General features: G+C 34.2%; 1 protein-coding gene across 5 annotated transcripts in view; it reads right to left on the reverse strand.

Annotated features, from left to right (window-relative positions):
* The window catches only part of LOC105228688 (probable WRKY transcription factor protein 1), an 89,262-nt gene extending 78,100 nt beyond the window's left edge, over positions 1 to 11,162 (reverse strand). For 2 of the 5 annotated variants that reach the window (XM_019991180.3, XM_049452319.1), the window contains exon 1: positions 10,618 to 11,135. Coding sequence is in view for 1 of the 5 variants with exons in the window: in XM_011208613.4 (XP_011206915.2) it covers positions 11,145 to 11,147 (3 nt within the window). In the remaining 4 variants the exon portion in view is untranslated. The other 3 variants (XM_049452317.1, XM_011208613.4, XM_049452315.1) reach the window with 3 other exon arrangements.
* Positions 11,163 to 17,697: the final 6,535 nt, after the last annotated feature.

Here is a 17,697-nt window from a genome sequence, read left to right on the forward strand (position 1 = left end):
TCAAAGTACTGATTCCTAATCGAGGGAGAGGTCGAACATTTTTCATTCATCTTTGGCTTCGCGTTAGTGTTATAAGTATTATATAATGAATAATTATTACTGCAAACAATAAATTATAAATAATCGAAATATATTTATAATATGCGCCAAGATTGAAGGGACAGAGAAGTAGTCTGACGTACATATGTATATATGCTTTGCTATTGAAACTGCGAGTTTTCTATTAGACTGCCACGAAAATTTGAACTCATTACATATGGTTAAAAGAAAAGACGCTCCGACGTTGCTATTGCTTAGAAACGAGATCGAGAAGAACTTCAGAATAATCCAAAAACGTAGTCTATGTAAACGTCGCTCCATTTAAAAGCGGTATAATGACGTAAACGAGTGCAGAACATTTGGACTCGAATTCTTCATCAAAATATAAAATTACATTCGAGGTAAATGATGAATAAAAAAACATTATTTTTGTTCCTCGTTCTGTTTTGAAAGAGAACTCAGATACAAAACTACGACAGCTATTCGTACATAACGATTATACACGAAGTAGAGCTTGTTATTTCCATGAAGTCACAGTTGGCCGTATTTTTTAATACTTTACTAATGTATTAGTAAACCTGGAACACCTGGTATTATTCTTCCTTTGCATAGTCGTAAGTTCTGAATGAAATTTTTTTAGTAAGTTAAAGTTTCTTCATAGTGATAAGAATCGACACTCATACATATGTATTCACCATATGTACGTATCAATATGTAAGTATTTTCTGTACTTCAGTGCAACTTTCTCACCTCACCGGCATGCAACAATTTTATCGATTAAACACTAAAAGTCGCGTGGCAGCAAACATTCGAGCACAACAACATGAATTTTTACAGAGGGCACATGGAAATTTCCCTGAAGTTATTGCTTATATTTTCCACTAAACTTCGACTGCACTAATTTCAACAAAGTAGTGAAACCTCACACCATTGACCAGTTTACTTCAGTGCCGCGCCACGCTACGCCGAACGTGCATTCGTTTTTGGCGGAGGAGTGCTGTCGCGTGTATTTATTATATTGTTATACCTATATACAAGCTTATATGCATACATTTATGTAATTTCAAAGGTACATATATGTGTACAAATCATGCATATGGCTGAGTGATGGAAATTATACGTTGCTCCTTCGGTTAGCCGCGGTGGCGTCGTAAGCGTGGCTAAAAATGTGGCATGACGTTTTATTGCGTGTAGCATGCCACCACATACATGTGTATATATACTTACAAGTATATTCATATATGTATATCCCAAAACACACCCAAGAAAATCCTTTGCTTTCTAACTAATTTCCTCGCACTTATGTTTTCATAGTTAAAATATGTATATACACATATACATACATATGTATCAATTTGTTGGCCTAGGAAAATTATTACCTCAGTTCCTTCAAATTGTGCTTTTTCCCAAAATCGGTTTATCTTTTCTTGGAAATTTATTGGATCACATTTCATATGTTTTCAAGGATTATCATATTTTTTAGTTCATGGTAAAGTCAGCTGTTGGTACTCGTACATACGATTTTAGCTTCATGCCGTTATTCGTTTCACGGCTTCAAAATTTTATTGTCTACTCTTATTTTCCGAGTGTTGGAGTTATAATCCAGAAAAGTGCCGCGCTTAAGGTTAGGTATACATATATAAAAAATTAAAAGCTATGAGAAATGTTCTCCAAAATATGCATTTTTTCCATAAAACCGTTTGACGAAAATTTAAATTTTTTTGTTTTTCCTTCCTCCAATCCCTACTAGGAGGGACTGCCGGAAATGACGTCATAGTGTACCATCAGTTACACAAACTGTAAAAAGAAGTCAAATCAGCTGAGTATGTTTTCAAATTCACTATTTAATACCCATAGATTCCATAGCAAATATTTTTCTATATAATATTATAACATATTTTGGCGGTAGGCACTTTATTCAACACAATATCTCGAAAAAATTGTTAAAGACAATTTTCGGAATCGCCTTCAATGCGTGTAGCGAATCACGTTTAATGTCTATAATTTACGCCAAACGGATTTCCTGGAATGGTCTTTTGAGTTTGCTGAATGGCCAGAAGTCGGATGGAGCTAAGTCAGGCGAATATGATGGTTTCGGCACGATTATGGTTGAAGATTTGGCAAAAACTCTCGAAGAATCTATGTAGTATGCGGCGGTGCATTATCGTGGTGTGTGAACCAAGAGATGTCAGCCAATAATTCCGGCGTCCTTTTGCGAATATCTTCGCGCAAACGATGCATAACACTTCAATAGTATTCCTTTTGGACGGTTTGGCCAGAGTGCCAAGAAAAGAGTTCGGATTGCACCACACCTCGATAATCGAAGAAAACTGTCAACATAACCTTGATTTTTGACCTTCTTTACGTGGCGTATACTAAACACTAACGACTTGTGGTACAGATATCAGTGACAGTCATACCAATCTACAAAAAAAAAAGAATAATTCGACAAATGGGGTCTCGCGCCAATTTAAAATTAATGATCTTACTATTATTTGCCCTCAGTTTTTTATTCAAAGTTTATTATTCAAAGTTTATTATTTAAAAAAAAAATTACACCAAATATTATTTATTGGCCACCACCCTAATGTGAGCTTTTATATACAACTAAAAGTGTTTTGCTTTGTTATGAATCTTTGATATTGTTATTTACAAACCAATATTGCCCAAATTAGCCTAACATATTGCGTCAGGTGAAAATTTTACGACAGGAACGCATATTTATTCACAAACAAATTTTCGATAAGATAAAACCAAATTAGCTCTTCGCCTACGCGCCGATAAATACGCGAAGTGCACTTACCACTCTAGCCTATATACTATATATACATATGTATATGTATACATGTATGGGTCTGTACATTTGTAATCGTATATGCAACTATGCATGTCTTGATTGCTAAATTACAGCCGATAGATAAGCGATTAGATAAAATTTGGAAAAACGCGAAAAAATCACTTTAGATTCATATTTAAATGAAATAAGAAAAAATATACATATGTAAGTACATAAGTATATACGTTTGTTTGCATATATTATATTTATCTTAGTTTGTGTGTATGTGTGTTAATGCAAGCTTACGCCCGGATATTGTTGGAGATCCATTATAAAAATTATGGTAGACAATAAATTCGCATGCTAGCCAACCATTTACCAGGCGCGTAATTACCCAACACCACTGCTAGAGGCACACCACAACTAACATTGCGCGCAAAAACACTAAAAACACCAAACAAATGTCATTTTGCGACACTGCCGTGGAACTCTGCGTTGAATTAGATATGCAATGTTTGTTGTGTGCTTGCTTAATGTATGTAATTTAAGCAAAATTACAGCACCTACACGAGGGAGTAAAAAAAAAAATTAAACAAAAAAAACGAAGAGCAAATTAATAACGCCAGCTATGCATATTTGCTGCAGTCTTAAGTAAGCTTTATATATTGCTTTATTACACGTTCAACATAGCTGCATTCAAAGGTGTAAATATGTAAATACATACAAACTTACATATTTATTTTATAGTATATAATAGTTGACAAATTTATCGTATATGGGAAGGCTTTTTATTGTGGGTGTATATCAGTTAGTCGTTGCAAGTGTTTTTTTATTACAGTTACTTATTTTTTACAACTACATTTTTTATAAAACCGGAAACAAGCCTTAGTTGTATTTCATTTACTAAAACGAGTTAAGCCACACGAACCACTTTGTGTAAACTTCTTATATAAACGGCAGCTTTGCTCAAGAATAATCGCACATCGCTAACCTTAATAACAGCTGACTTTGTTAGAAATGAAAAGTAAAAAAAGCGCAAATTGTGAGAAGCGTAAGTTTCAGTTTCAGTTGAAATGTGAAAAGCAATAAAAGAGAAATACCTACGAAGCAATAAAATGTACTTAAAGTAAAAGTGAAGTAAAACACATCCCTTGGGTCGTAAATATTTGTGTCAGTAGGTGCAGTGCAATCTATTAGGCGTAGTGTTTCAGGCGAAATACAAAGTCGTAAACTCGCTACTGGAGTTCATAATGAAAATGAGAATATGAAATACAGTATGTGGGCAAAGTTTTAAATATTTTGATAAAAAGATGAAAAATCTCTGACAGCTGTTGCAAAAACTGAAGCCGCTCGATCTTCTCAATTGACATTCCTTCGCTCTATGGGCTCTTGAAAAGTTCCAAGCAGATCCGACGTTTTCGAAACAAATTTAGTTCAGCGATAATGATCAATAAGTATGTAAACAAGCATAATTGCCGCAGTGGACGAAGAAGGACCTGAAGAGCTGTCATTTTACCCAGAAAAAATAATGGTTTGGTGTGGTTTGCGGGCCGGTGGAATCATCGGTCCGTATTTGTGAGAACGTAACCGTCAATGGCGACCTTTTTTACGTCCTGATAACCGATTATTTTATGAATGAAATTGAAGCTCGTTATCTCAGCGACGTTTGGTTTCAACAAGGGGACTCACTTTTCACACATCCCATCAATCAATGGATTTATTGAGAGAACATTTCTGTGAGCAAATAATTTCACGTTTTGGGCCGGTCGATTGACCACCAAGATCGTGTGATATCACACTATGCGGTGAATCGATACAGGCCTTGGAGCAAAACATCACGCGTGTCATTCGCCAGTTATCAATTGAACGACTCATCGAAAATTAGACTGAATGGATGGACCATCTGAAACGTAGCCAGGGCCAATATTTGAAAGAGATAATCTTCGCCCTCAAAACTTCTACCACGCGCCAATTTTCTGACACCTCCTCTTCTTCTGACTAACTTCAGATTTTCTAAAATTATGTTGCCTTTCATTTTTGTTATACCATATTTCTAATGGATCTCCACCTACTATGAATTTCTTTGACTTTTCTCTTTCTTTCTTTACTCTAAGTTTTAGTATCTAACGCGTCGTTAGGCCTTCTCTAGATTAGTTAAAGTAGAGAAAGCAAAGCAAGAGGTCTAATCAAACAATTTTCTGATATGAAATAAGCAGTCAGACATACCTACAGAACTCCGCGTTACTGCAAATAGTCATAGGCTGAAGGATATTCACTGGTAATATTATCTTAGACCCAGTAACACCAAAAACAATGTTCACTTTGAAAGTCAACAATTTAGCATTTTCCACCGCAGCCAAGGTCGTTTTTTGAACTCTCAAAGCTCACAAATATTCAAGAATTTTTCAATGGACTACATACATATGCATATATTTTTAAGGTGTGTAAAAGAAGTAACTACCAAAGCCAAATCCCTATCCATCAGTTTGTCATACTAAATTAATTCTAACGTGTAGTATTAGCTTACATCATAAACATACTTACATAAGTACATATGTAAATAATATTTTAATAGTATTTTATACTATATTTTCAACACAAAACTTACTCACAAAAACACGAAACTTGAATCGTTTATTAAGTCCTGACCATGCGCCGTTGAAACGCCCACACCGCAAAAAACTAACATAAGCCAAATTGAAGGAAAAATTGAGTTTTCCTATGAAAACAAATTGCTAATGAAAACCGTGTTAAATGGACATACATACATATGTATGTTTGCATATCTGTACAGTGAACTACATGTTTGTGACTTTTGTAATCCGAATGTAATTATTCGTAATAACGGGTGATTTTTTTGAGGTTAGGATTTTCATGCATTAGTATTTGACAGATCACGTGGGATTTCAGACATGGTGTCAAAGAGAAAGATGCTCAGTATGCTTTAACATTTCATCATGAATAGACTTACTAACGAGCAACGCTTGCAAATCATTGAATTTTATTACCAAAATCAGTGTTCGGTTCGAAAATTTCTTATCGACAAATTTTGTTCAGCGATGAGGCTCATTTCTGGTTGAATGGCTACGTAAATAAGCAAAATTGCCGCATTTGGGGTGAAGAGCAACCAGAAGCCGTTCAAGAACTGCCCATGCATCCCGAAAAATGCACTGTTTGGTGTGGTTTGTACGCTGGTGGAATCATTGGACCGTATTTTTTCAAAGATGCTGTTGGACGCAACGTTACGGTGAATGGCGATCGCTATCGTTCGATGCTAACAAACTTTTTGTTGCCAAAAATGGAAGAACTGAACTTGGTTGACATGTGGTTTCAACAAGATGGCGCTACATGCCACACAGCTCGCGATTCTATGGCCATTTTGAGGGAAAACTTCGGACAACAATTCATCTCAAGAAATGGACCCGTAAGTTGGCCACCAAGATCATGCGATTTAACGCCTTTAGACTATTTTTTGTGGGGCTACGTCAAGTCTAAAGTCTACAGAAATAAGCCAGCAACTATTCCAGCTTTGGAAGACAACATTTCCGAAGAAATTCGGGCTATTCCGGCCGAAATGCTCGAAAAAGTTGCCCAAAATTGGACTTTCCGAATGGACCACCTAAGACGCAGCCGCGGTCAACATTTAAATGAAATTATCTTCAAAAAGTAAATGTCATGAACCAATCTAACGTTTCAAATAAAGAACCGATGAGATTTTGCAAATTTTATGCGTTTTTTTTTTAAAAAAAGTTATCAAGCTCTTAAAAAATCACCCTTTACATAGATCGAGTGGAACACAACAAAATATCAATATTGAAAAGTACATACATACATATGTACACATGCGCTTCGAAAATACGGACACTTATGATCCTTAAACCAATATCGCCCTATAATCTTTGCTATTAAGTATATATTATATTATTATACTGATTATTAATCGTATTCTTATATATAATACTTTGGAGTTCCACTAAGTATTCTTTAAATATGATCTTGAACTGTATCTTTTTTTCAACTGTTTTGGGCTATACGAGTAAAAGGTTTATACCATTCATAAGCGAAGGGAAACCGTCCTAACCTTTGTTTCTCTGTTGAACAGAAACACTTATTCGTGTGCTATGGTCGCATAGCATCATTATTGAGGCCACTATGAATAATTACTGCACGCAAGAGTAGGAATATAGCCTTACGATTGTAACTGCTTACCCAGAAACATGACTATACCCCATTACAGTTAAGTTCTGGTTAACTTAATCAAGACTACTTCTTTCGGTAAATAAACTTTTTTTTCAACCAGAACTTAACTGAAAGTTATTCGGCATATGTTTGAAAAATTAAGCCCACAACTCACTTAAAGCTGTTAATGAATAAAAAATTACTTTGCTGTTGATTTCCTTATAAAGTCAAGTTTTTGAATACAATTCTTAAGTTCCTAAGAATTTGCAGCACTAAACTTGTATAGCTTAAATAAATACCAATATTTTCAACAATAATTCTTTTAAAGTTTGCTTAGTGTTTAATATTTACCTGTTAATTCGAGATTCGCGATAGAATTGTAATCGGCTCACGTCATTAATGCCAAGTAATCCACCACACCGTGTAGTGTTGAATACTAAACTTTTCAAAATCCAGTTCTGAGCAGAGTATTAACGTGGTTTTCATGTTTTTGTTTTTAAATTCGTGCACTTTGTTGTATTTTTTTATTCGCATAATCCATTAACATTACAACAATAGCGAATACGCACGAATACCTTTGGCATGAGTTATGTTCGCATATTTATGAAAAGGCCAAAGGGTGTTCACAACAGGCTACTTGAGAAGTAAGAATTTGTTGTGCTTTTACTTGTTTTTCTGCGTTTTCTTGTAAAGGTCGTTTGTAAAAATAAAATGGAAGCAAAAGCAACAGCAACAAGCTGCTGTTCGACTTTGAATTGCTCTTGAATTCGCGCGAAGATTGAAATAAATCTACACTCTCAATATAAAACACGAATGCGACTGTTTTTTCACTTTTCACATTTCACATTGTTGTTGTTGTGCACTTTTTGTTGTTATTTTTCAGTACTTTGCAGCTGTCACTTTATTATTATTACGCTCGGGGTACTAAGGTACACTTTGAGCAGATATTATTTACATTGTGCATTCTTATTAACGAGTATTTAACTTAATTATTAAACGAGTATATAAATTTGCAGTGAAATACATAACACAGTTTACATACATGTCTACATACATATGCATATAAATATAAAGAGAATTTGTTGTTAAGGTACGCGATTGCGACTTGTGTCAACAAATAAACAACACAAATGTATGCGCAGGAGGAGGCGGGCGAGAAAAAAGAAAAGTAATAAAACAACCCGCAGAAATTACCTACACGCCAATTGGCGATAAGCTGCAGTTGAAAGTAAGTAAGTAGGCAGCTGACAGGCACAGTGGGTTTGGCCCTTTATATTATTAATATACTCAAATAGTAAACAACAAAAAAAAATATATACAATTTAAATAAGAAAAATCTACAATGTTAGCAGAGGTGCAATGTGGAAGATGAGGGAGAAAGTAAGAATGTCAAAAATACGAAATTAAATATAATAAAATCAGTATACACGAATATATATGCAAGTATGATAAATAGATATAGATCCCTAAATGCATTCGTTATCAATAAAGAAATTTGATAAAAAGGAGAAAAAGAGTTCAATTAGCGCTTGCTTTATCGCCTCAGAAGACATGATTATTTGCAATTTTTGCAAAAATAAACAATAACATAACAACGAAAATAATAATAATAAATTATTTTTCGAAAATTAATATTTAATATTAGACATTTTTTAATAGAATTTTTTCAATGAAGTAAGCAAATAAAATATACCAGCTTGTAGAAAAGTAACTATAGAAAAAATTCATATATAAAAATTCGGCAAAAAAATCACAAACATGTCGGCCAATAATTTTATATAGTATTCCAGAACAATAATATTTTTATTATAAAAAAATAAAAAAAAAATCTAAGCTTCAGCTGCACCGTATTTCTTATAGCAACTATAATGCAATGGGTTTTATTAAATGATTTTTTTAATACGAAAATTACAATTTTTATAAATAATAAAATTTTATCTTGATAAATTACTAAGTTAATATATAATTTCATATATAAATAATAAATTAAATTTTGTTAAAAAAGATTTTCTTGTAGATTAACTAAATTATGTTTTTGTACTAAAAATATTTTAGAGGTCACAAAACATAAAAATATGTTTTAATTATTAATTTGTTTTTAATATTTTTAATCAGCTTTGACCTTTATCATTAGCAAAAATACTTAAATTCTTAAAGAGGTTACAAGGGATTCAGGGCATAAAAAATTGTTTATTATTATGTTATTTAATTCTATAGCATATGTAGAAGATTATTCTAAATGCTCAAGTTGATTCGAGTAATAGTTCTGGAAATATACATAGCTTTGAAATGCTGCGCGGTCAAGCCCAACTACATACCAACAGTATACTACGAGTACATAACAACTGCATTCAATCTCTTAACACTTTAAAGGCGTTATTCTCGAAACTGTGCTTTTAAAGTAGATTTTAAGGTTTCTCGTGTACTACTCAACCGATCTTATTGAAATTATACAGGTCTTCAAGATATAATTTACAAGATCTTGAATGAAGATTTTGTAAAGTTATATTTTGTCAGGAAGTGTTCAAAAAAATATAGATTTTTTTGTAAAAACGCTTGCCAAACCACAATTTTCATTGTTTTCTTCGAGCAATACCTAGTTTATGGTCTTAATTAGACGTTATTTAAGAAGTTCTGCTGTCATCGTGGTGGCATCCTTTTTTCGGGGGACTGCCGAAAATTACGTCGTTATAGTAAAGTTTTCAATATTATGCTTTGAAAATTTCAAAAAGACCTTTGCTAAATATTTATTTTTGGAATAATAAAATGTTTGAACAAAATATTTAATTTTTGATATAAAGAAATATTGAAAATAAGCCGTAAGAAAACCCTTTGAACTCCTAAATACTATAAGTAAAATTAACTGCAACATAACCAAGAAAAAATATTTATACCAAAACCAAAGTATTTCGAAAAATTAATTACTTTAAAATTTAGAAACAAAAGTTTTAAAATTTAATCTTTTAGAAATTACACAATTCGTTGTCGTTTTGTTGTTGATTTTTGTATAACAAATAATTTTGCACCGATATAAAAAAAAGTGAAAAAAATGATGAATTAAAAGAGGACTAACTATTTTATTAATTAAAAAATTTAAATTTCTGGAGTGTTATTTACAAAAAAACTTTTCTTTTTACTTTCCAATAAATTACCAATAAATAAATTTTGACTGAAATCTGTATGTTAAGTGGTTCAAAAAAATTTAACTTGTATAAATTATTTATAATTATATTTCTTATTATGTATATGTTATAAATAATTATACTTTTTATTCCGTTATTTAGTTTTTTTTATTATTTATTATTTATGTTTTACTTTTATTATTTTTTTTTATTTTTACATATGTAATTCAATTAAATTTTTTTTTTGTTTGTTTTAAAAACCACCAACCATAGAACCAATAAAAATCTATAATATTTAAAAACAGCTGTTGATATCAGATTTATATTTTCATACTTGCATATGAAATGAGCTTTTATGTGCATGTATTTGTGTAAATAAGTATTTATGTCAATACCACAAATAATACGATATTTTTTACATTTTACTCCTTGTTACAGCGTATTCTAAATATGTTCTCATATTTAATTAATCACAAAAATGTATTGAAATTTAAAGATCACCTTTTCAATAAAATTTTCTCCACAAATTAACGGCTATTTCACACTGTCCTGCATTATCACCATAGAAATACTGCAATGTACGCGTACGTTATATATTCTAAACGTCACTCACAAGACTGCCAGATTTGCTTAGTCAAACTTTGCGCACTGCGGAGACACTGTCAGCACTAAAGCACTACCACGCATCTCCTTTGTATAGTACTTATGTGTAAAACTTTCAAATATTTTCCAAATTCGTTTTAAAAATCACTGCACTTCAGTTTTTCTTCGCTTCCTGCGCGTGTCGAAACACCACAGTGCAAGCGACAACTACAAATATGAGTGCTTATTGGAGTCACACGCGCCGCGTTTAGGTTTCCAGAATATCACATGCAATACAACAAAACCAAAAAATAATAAAAAACGCAGCGAATGTTTAAGTTTATTTTAATTTAAATTTTTTGGTTTTTCACACTTTTTGCTTGAATTCTCCACACTGCACTTGTGTTTTGGTTTTTGTGACACGAACTAATAACAAGCTAACCGACCATTCGCTGCGAACGTCACTTCACATTTGAAGTGGCGACATTATGGAACGTTTGCGATTTGCCGCTGCTGGAGTCAGACCCCGACGTGCGGTTGCTTAGCTGACTGTGTTGTTGTTTTTTGCTTTTTTTGCTTTGGTCAAAAGCAAGCGGATAACAACACGGAGCGGAACGGAGTGGCAGAGCGCTTATGAGCGTTTCTTGTCGTGAGCAATGTAGTGTGAGCTGAGGTATGAACTGAGGTGTTGACTGAGGTAAGCGCTACGAGTAGTGACTCAATAAAGTGGGCTAACAATATTTATTATGAGTTCTTTAAATATGTGCGGTTGATTGTACATATTTGTTAGTTGTTTCTGATTAATTGTAGCTTTCTTCTATGCACTCACTTATGATCAGCTGTGCGGATTGACACGAGTGACAATTGGTTATAATAATTCGTCTAACCAAATCGGTGAGTTTTCATATTGGCTATGATGTCACAGCAAAAGTTGGTAACTCAAATTTCAGTTTGTTTATGTTGTTTGCGCTCAGCAGTTACTAGACAGTTTGTTTGCTCACTATGACTTGTCGCTCAGTGATTGAGTAAATCTGTACTAAAACGCTTTTACTCATTTGCTCACCTGGTTAAATAACTGCTCATTAAAGTTTGATGACTAAATCGGCTGAAACAAGTTTTGAAAAGAGAACAATAAGTTCGTTGTAAAAATGGAGAGTTTTTTAATTTTGAAAAAATATTTTGACATTTTTAAGCGTATATTATAACTAAATACTAAAAATAATGGAGTAATGTTTCGACATTATTTCTTAAATAATAAATATTTTGTTCGAATATTGATAAAAGAAAATTTAATACGTTCCTCTGCAAAAAAAAACTATGAGTTCGTAGATGGGTGTAATCATATGTGAGTACTAAATTGAGATATAAAATTTGAATTTGGCACAAGGAATTGTAGTAGCAAGGGGCACCTGTTGGTAAAAATTTTGAAAAAGTTTAATATGCATATCTCCTAAGCCACCAAAGCTAAAGCAGCCACAATTACCCAGATCAAATATTATAAGAACTACCGACAGTGTGAAAGTTAATGAAATCGGATGATAACCCCGCTCACCCCTCATATAACGGTAATGTTAAATATACTAAGAGCGCGATAAGACAATAACTAAATACGCCAGAGACGATGAAAATTACCTCCAGTGGTGGTACGAGAAGGTTTTATGGGAGCCAGGATAAAAATTGGACGATAGGGATGGCATCACCCGCTTTTTGGAGAAATTACATAAATTTTGTGCGACTAATTCTTCTCATATTCTTATGTCACAGTGCGAAAATGGGCGAAATCCGACTACAACCATACCTACTTCCCATATAATACAGCTTTAAATTGTATTTGATTCTTTAAATTTCCAGTATATAAATCAAGAAATAATAAAAATTTGCACTAATAATTCTTTCAAAGTATGCCATCTTATGATTATAAATTGTCCAACCCTAAGAAAAATTGCTCAAGTCCGCAAATTACTCAAGTACCGAAAATGTGGACTCCAGTATCTATTGTTGATTTTTGGGCGAAAATATCGGTAAATGTGTGGGCCATACAATTGAAATTTTCCTGGAAATAGTATCTCTGTGTTTCAAAATGGTTTGAAGCGTGTCAATACTTCCCGGAGCTCCCATATACATATGTACCTTATATAAAGATTTTCGAACTTCCAGGTGACCTTATCGGCCCAAACTTGAGTTGTCTCATTGAAAATTAGAGAGAATGTTTTACTCATAACAGTATATCTTTGTGCCTAAAATAGATACAATTGGGATTTTTGAACATGTAAAATTTCGTGAAGATACCACGTCAAATGCGAAAGTTTTCCATACAAGCCCTTGATTCCGATCGTTCGGTTTGTATGGCAGGTATATCCTATAGTTAACCGATCTGAACAGTTTCTTTGTATATTACTGTTGGCTTAGAAAATAACCTGTGCCAACAAATGAGCAGCTTCTTGAAGAGAAAATGAGGTTAGAAAATTTCAAAACGATATCTTAAAAACTGAGGGCCTAGTTCGTATATATACAGACAGACGGACGGGCAGACAGACAGACGGACATGGCTAAATCAAGTCAGCTCAACGTACTGATCATTTATATAGTATATACTTTATATGGTCTCCTACGGTTTCTTCTGGGTGCTACCAACTTCGTGGCAAACTTAATATGCCCTGTCAGGGTATAATTAATGTTGGCTCTTTGTTCAAAGCTCATTTTCGCACCGATAACACAAGCATACTGAGACTTAAAACGCAATAACTTCACTGCCAATCAATGAAATGTCAATTCTCACTGGACAATCGATAAAGATAGCAGATTCTAACGCACCAGTTGACACATAGATTAAAAAAGTCCTGTTTACTTTGGAACCCTCTTTGGACATACCTGTAATTGTATGTATCCTTTAAAATTCTTGAAATGCTATAGGGGGACTCTCTTTCTTCTTGCAAGATTGTAGATTGCAAAAATCCTATACCGAAATATACAAGGACACCAGAGCACCCATTGCAGAATCTAGTGATATATGAACGACTGATTCGGTCAATTTATTGTAAATTACTATTGTGCCTGGCTATTGTAAATTGGCTTCTGCATTCTGTTTGTTGTTGTGCCGTTGCACCAGGAGGAAAATTCTGCAATTCGTGCACTGTGCAAGGGTTTTGCAGAGCAATAGAATTCCCCTTATGTCATTGGACGCAAGAGCGAACTAAATGCTAAAATTGTACGTATCATTATTTTGCAATATCACTGATATGATATCACACTTATTACGAATTTGCAATTGCAAAAATTGAAGCCCTGAAATAGAGAAATGATGTGTTAGATTAAACAATATTATCTGATTTGAATTAATGGAGGGTTGATGACGACCATGGCAAACGCATTAAGAATTACGATTTGAGGGCATGCACCTGGAATGTCCGGTCCCTAAATTGGCTGCTCAGCTGGTTGATGTCCTCGTGAAAATGAAGGCTGATATCACTGCCGTCAAAGAAGTACGATGGACGATATTCTCTTGCGTTCTACTCTAGGTAAGAAGGATCTCGTCGTCGACCAGAGTCGTAACTGCGGCTCTTCTTCACAGAGTTCTTACCGTTCACATCTCCCTTGTCCCATATTTTTGAACATTGATTCTTATGTAAAATTGAACGAGGAATTGAATGGAAAATTCAATTTTGAAAAAAGGGTGGAAAACCACAAAAAAGTGTTTTTTGGAATTTTTTTTTTGGATTTTGAAAATATTTTCATCAAAAATCTGAGGTTTTTTACATAAAATTATATAACTTCAAATTTTTTTGCACACAATTTTCAGGTCGTTAAAAAATAAAAGAAATAGTCATTTTTTTATGTGATCGGAATACCATGTCGCCAATTGATGGAGAGGCCCATATACATACATACATATGTATATTTTATTTTGTATATTTATATAAAACTAAATGAAATAATTTTATTTTCTAATTTCATCAAATTTATCCATTTTCTGAATTTTTGCTGTCAACAGATGACATCCATTTCTCAATAAATTTTTCGTCTTGTTGTTGCAGCTCCATCTTCGTTGTTGCAAATGAATGGTTTTTTTATTCTTTTTGTAGTGTGACATTTTACTGAGTTTTTGGCGTTGCTATGTCTGCTGTGCTACGCTTCGGTGCTTCACGTCAAATTTTGGTCTGTGTGGGTGTTTTATTCTTTATGTAGCCGATTGCCATCTTCGGATGTTTTATGTTGTTCGTCTATAGCGATGCTGCTATGACAATCATCCATACAAACGTACATACATATGTAAATTTATATCCACATACATACATACACATGTTTTTATATGTATACTTGTGTATTTCATTGTCATTTACTGTTGACTCCTTGATTTCGACGTTTTGTAAAGCACTTATTTGAATTTCATTCGATGGAATCTTTGTCATTCTTTTTCATGTTGTTATTAATGTTATTAATAGCCAAATGCCAGATATTCCCCAGAAGTCAAATTCTACGGGATATGTTCGAAGTATGATATGTTTTCATTACACAGACCCAACTATCTTGGAATCATCTTCATATGCCCCAAAAAGCGCATTGATTCCCAAAAAGCATAGAGTTTCCGTGAGCTAGGTTTATGAACTTTATGCAACAAATCAAAACTGTTATCGTCGTTTTCCTTTTCCTTGACCACCTGTAACCATTGGTACGGCAACTTACAAGGCAATTCTCCAACAGGTCACAATTGTGTAGTCCCGTGGATGTGCGGATGCCGGAGAACACTGCACTCCATACAATATCACGACGCCTCTTAATGTTTCCCATCGAACACCCGTATAGTGAGAACTGCATGTTTCCAGTTATAGAACACAATGAATTACTCTAAAAGCAACTTCTGTTAGTAGCATTAAGAGTTTATTCCTTGATTATGTCGACGACATTGAACAATTTACGCAGCAGACCACGGACGAAACTAACTTCAAACACGCACTGGGCGTCGACTGCCTCACAGTGAATAGGTTATTTAAAGTCAAGCCTCCACCCATTGCTGACGAAGAGCTTGAGTTGCTCCGCAAATCTGGAGAGTCCCTTACGTAACTTACTTTAACAGATTAAGCCATCCTGAATCGACCACCACGTGCCAGATATATGTATGTATGTCCTGCGTGCAATAGCTTGCACCTTACGCACCTCCTTGTTTGTCCAATGAATCCCACTTATCTAACACATTCCTCCCTATTATCCGATCCTGTCGAAACAGCACATTTCCTGGGCTTCCAGTTAGATGATTTTTGATTTTGACAACTAACTTGCGCCTTGACATCTAAGCAGGGTCTTGATAACTAGGTAAGCTCGTACTATTAAGGAAAAACAAATATTTTAACAAAATTTTATTTAACATAGTTGTCATCGAAGGCGATACATTGAGTATATTGATATTGGATCTCCAACTTTTCGATTTCCTTTTTTGGCATGATTTGTCTTTTTTTAATAAGTCTCAGCGATTGTCGATATTTTATAGGTAAATTTCTTTTTATTTATTTATTTAATAATTTCACGCCAATCGGCATTATACAACATATATGTATGTAGAAATATAATATAAACTGATTTAGAGGGGAAATATAAAATTAAAATATAACTATTACATAGAAATTTTAGTACAGCAAGTAAAACTAAAAAAGATAAAAAGAAAATTAAATTTGTCTTGACTAGGGGAATTTTAATAGACGTCGTTTTATATCAGGGATGAATGCATTGAGTGAGCCGTTGTAGAAATCCACTTCAGTATGCAGCGAGTTGACAAACAACGCGATACGATTGTGTGGGCCGTTGAACACGTAGTTTTTTGCGGTTTTTATAGTTTTTAGCGCGCGGTTCCGTCTTAAAATGATACCCGTCGGTGCCAACTCGAAACAGTTGGTGATGACCGGAGCATCAATTAATCAATTCACGACTTTGAAGAAGAACATTAGGTCAGCTACCTGACGACGAGCATGTTACTTGTTGATGTTGAAGCGGTCGTAAATATCTTCAGTTGAGTTGAGACCACCAGAAACATCGTGACAGAACCGGTAGCCTAGAAGTTTACATAGTTTCGCCTGAACTCTTTCAACACGGTTGATTGCCACGTCAGTGAAGGGTGACCAAATTACACTACCATAATCCAGGACTGGGAGGACCAGCGGGAAAAAAAGACGCAGAATGGAGTTGGGATTCTTAAAGTCTTTACTTGTCCGAGTTATAAAACCAAGAACTTTGAAAGCCTGATGTAAGATCTTGTCGATGTGTTTGCTGAATGTCAATTTGTTGTCGATGAGTATGCCCAGGTCCGTTACTTGTTCAACTACGCTTATTGCCTCATTATTTAGGTTGTAATTAGGTGGAGTGCATGAGTGCGACCGAGAAAATGATATGGCAGAGCACTTTTTGATATTCAGATCAAGTTTATTCTTGTGGCACCAGGTCGAGAGTGCATCAATGTCACTTTGGAGAGTAACCGTATCTTGTTCGCAAGATATGGCTCTGAATAACTTTAGGCCATCTGCATAAAGCAGATAGTCAGATCTGAAGAAATCACCGATATCATTAACAAATATATTAAAAAGAGTGGGACCCAAATGCGAACCTTGCGGCACCCCAGATGTCCAGATGTTACGTCATGCTTGATAGAGAGGTTACCATCAACTTTCACTTGGAATTGCCTACCAATCAAATACGACTTTAACCAGTTAAATGCGTTACCTTGGATGCCATGCTTGCTTAGTTTACTCAGTAAGATGTTGTGATCCACTATATCGAAGGCTTTGCTAAAGTCTGTGTAGAATGAATTACTTTACTGTGTGGAATGAATTACTTTATCGTTGTTTAGAGATTCAAGCAGGTAATTGACGTAGATGAACAGGTTGGAGGTAGTCGATCTCCCACCGACGAATCCATGTTGCTTACTGGTGATGATGTTTGAGAAGAAAGCAGTCAGTTGGGGAAGAACTATCTTTTCAAAGAGTTTAGCAAGAGCAGATTGAATGCAAATTG

Source organism: Bactrocera dorsalis, chromosome 3 (assembly GCF_023373825.1).
Source record: "Bactrocera dorsalis isolate Fly_Bdor chromosome 3, ASM2337382v1, whole genome shotgun sequence".
NCBI lineage: Eukaryota > Metazoa > Arthropoda > Insecta > Diptera > Tephritidae > Bactrocera > Bactrocera dorsalis.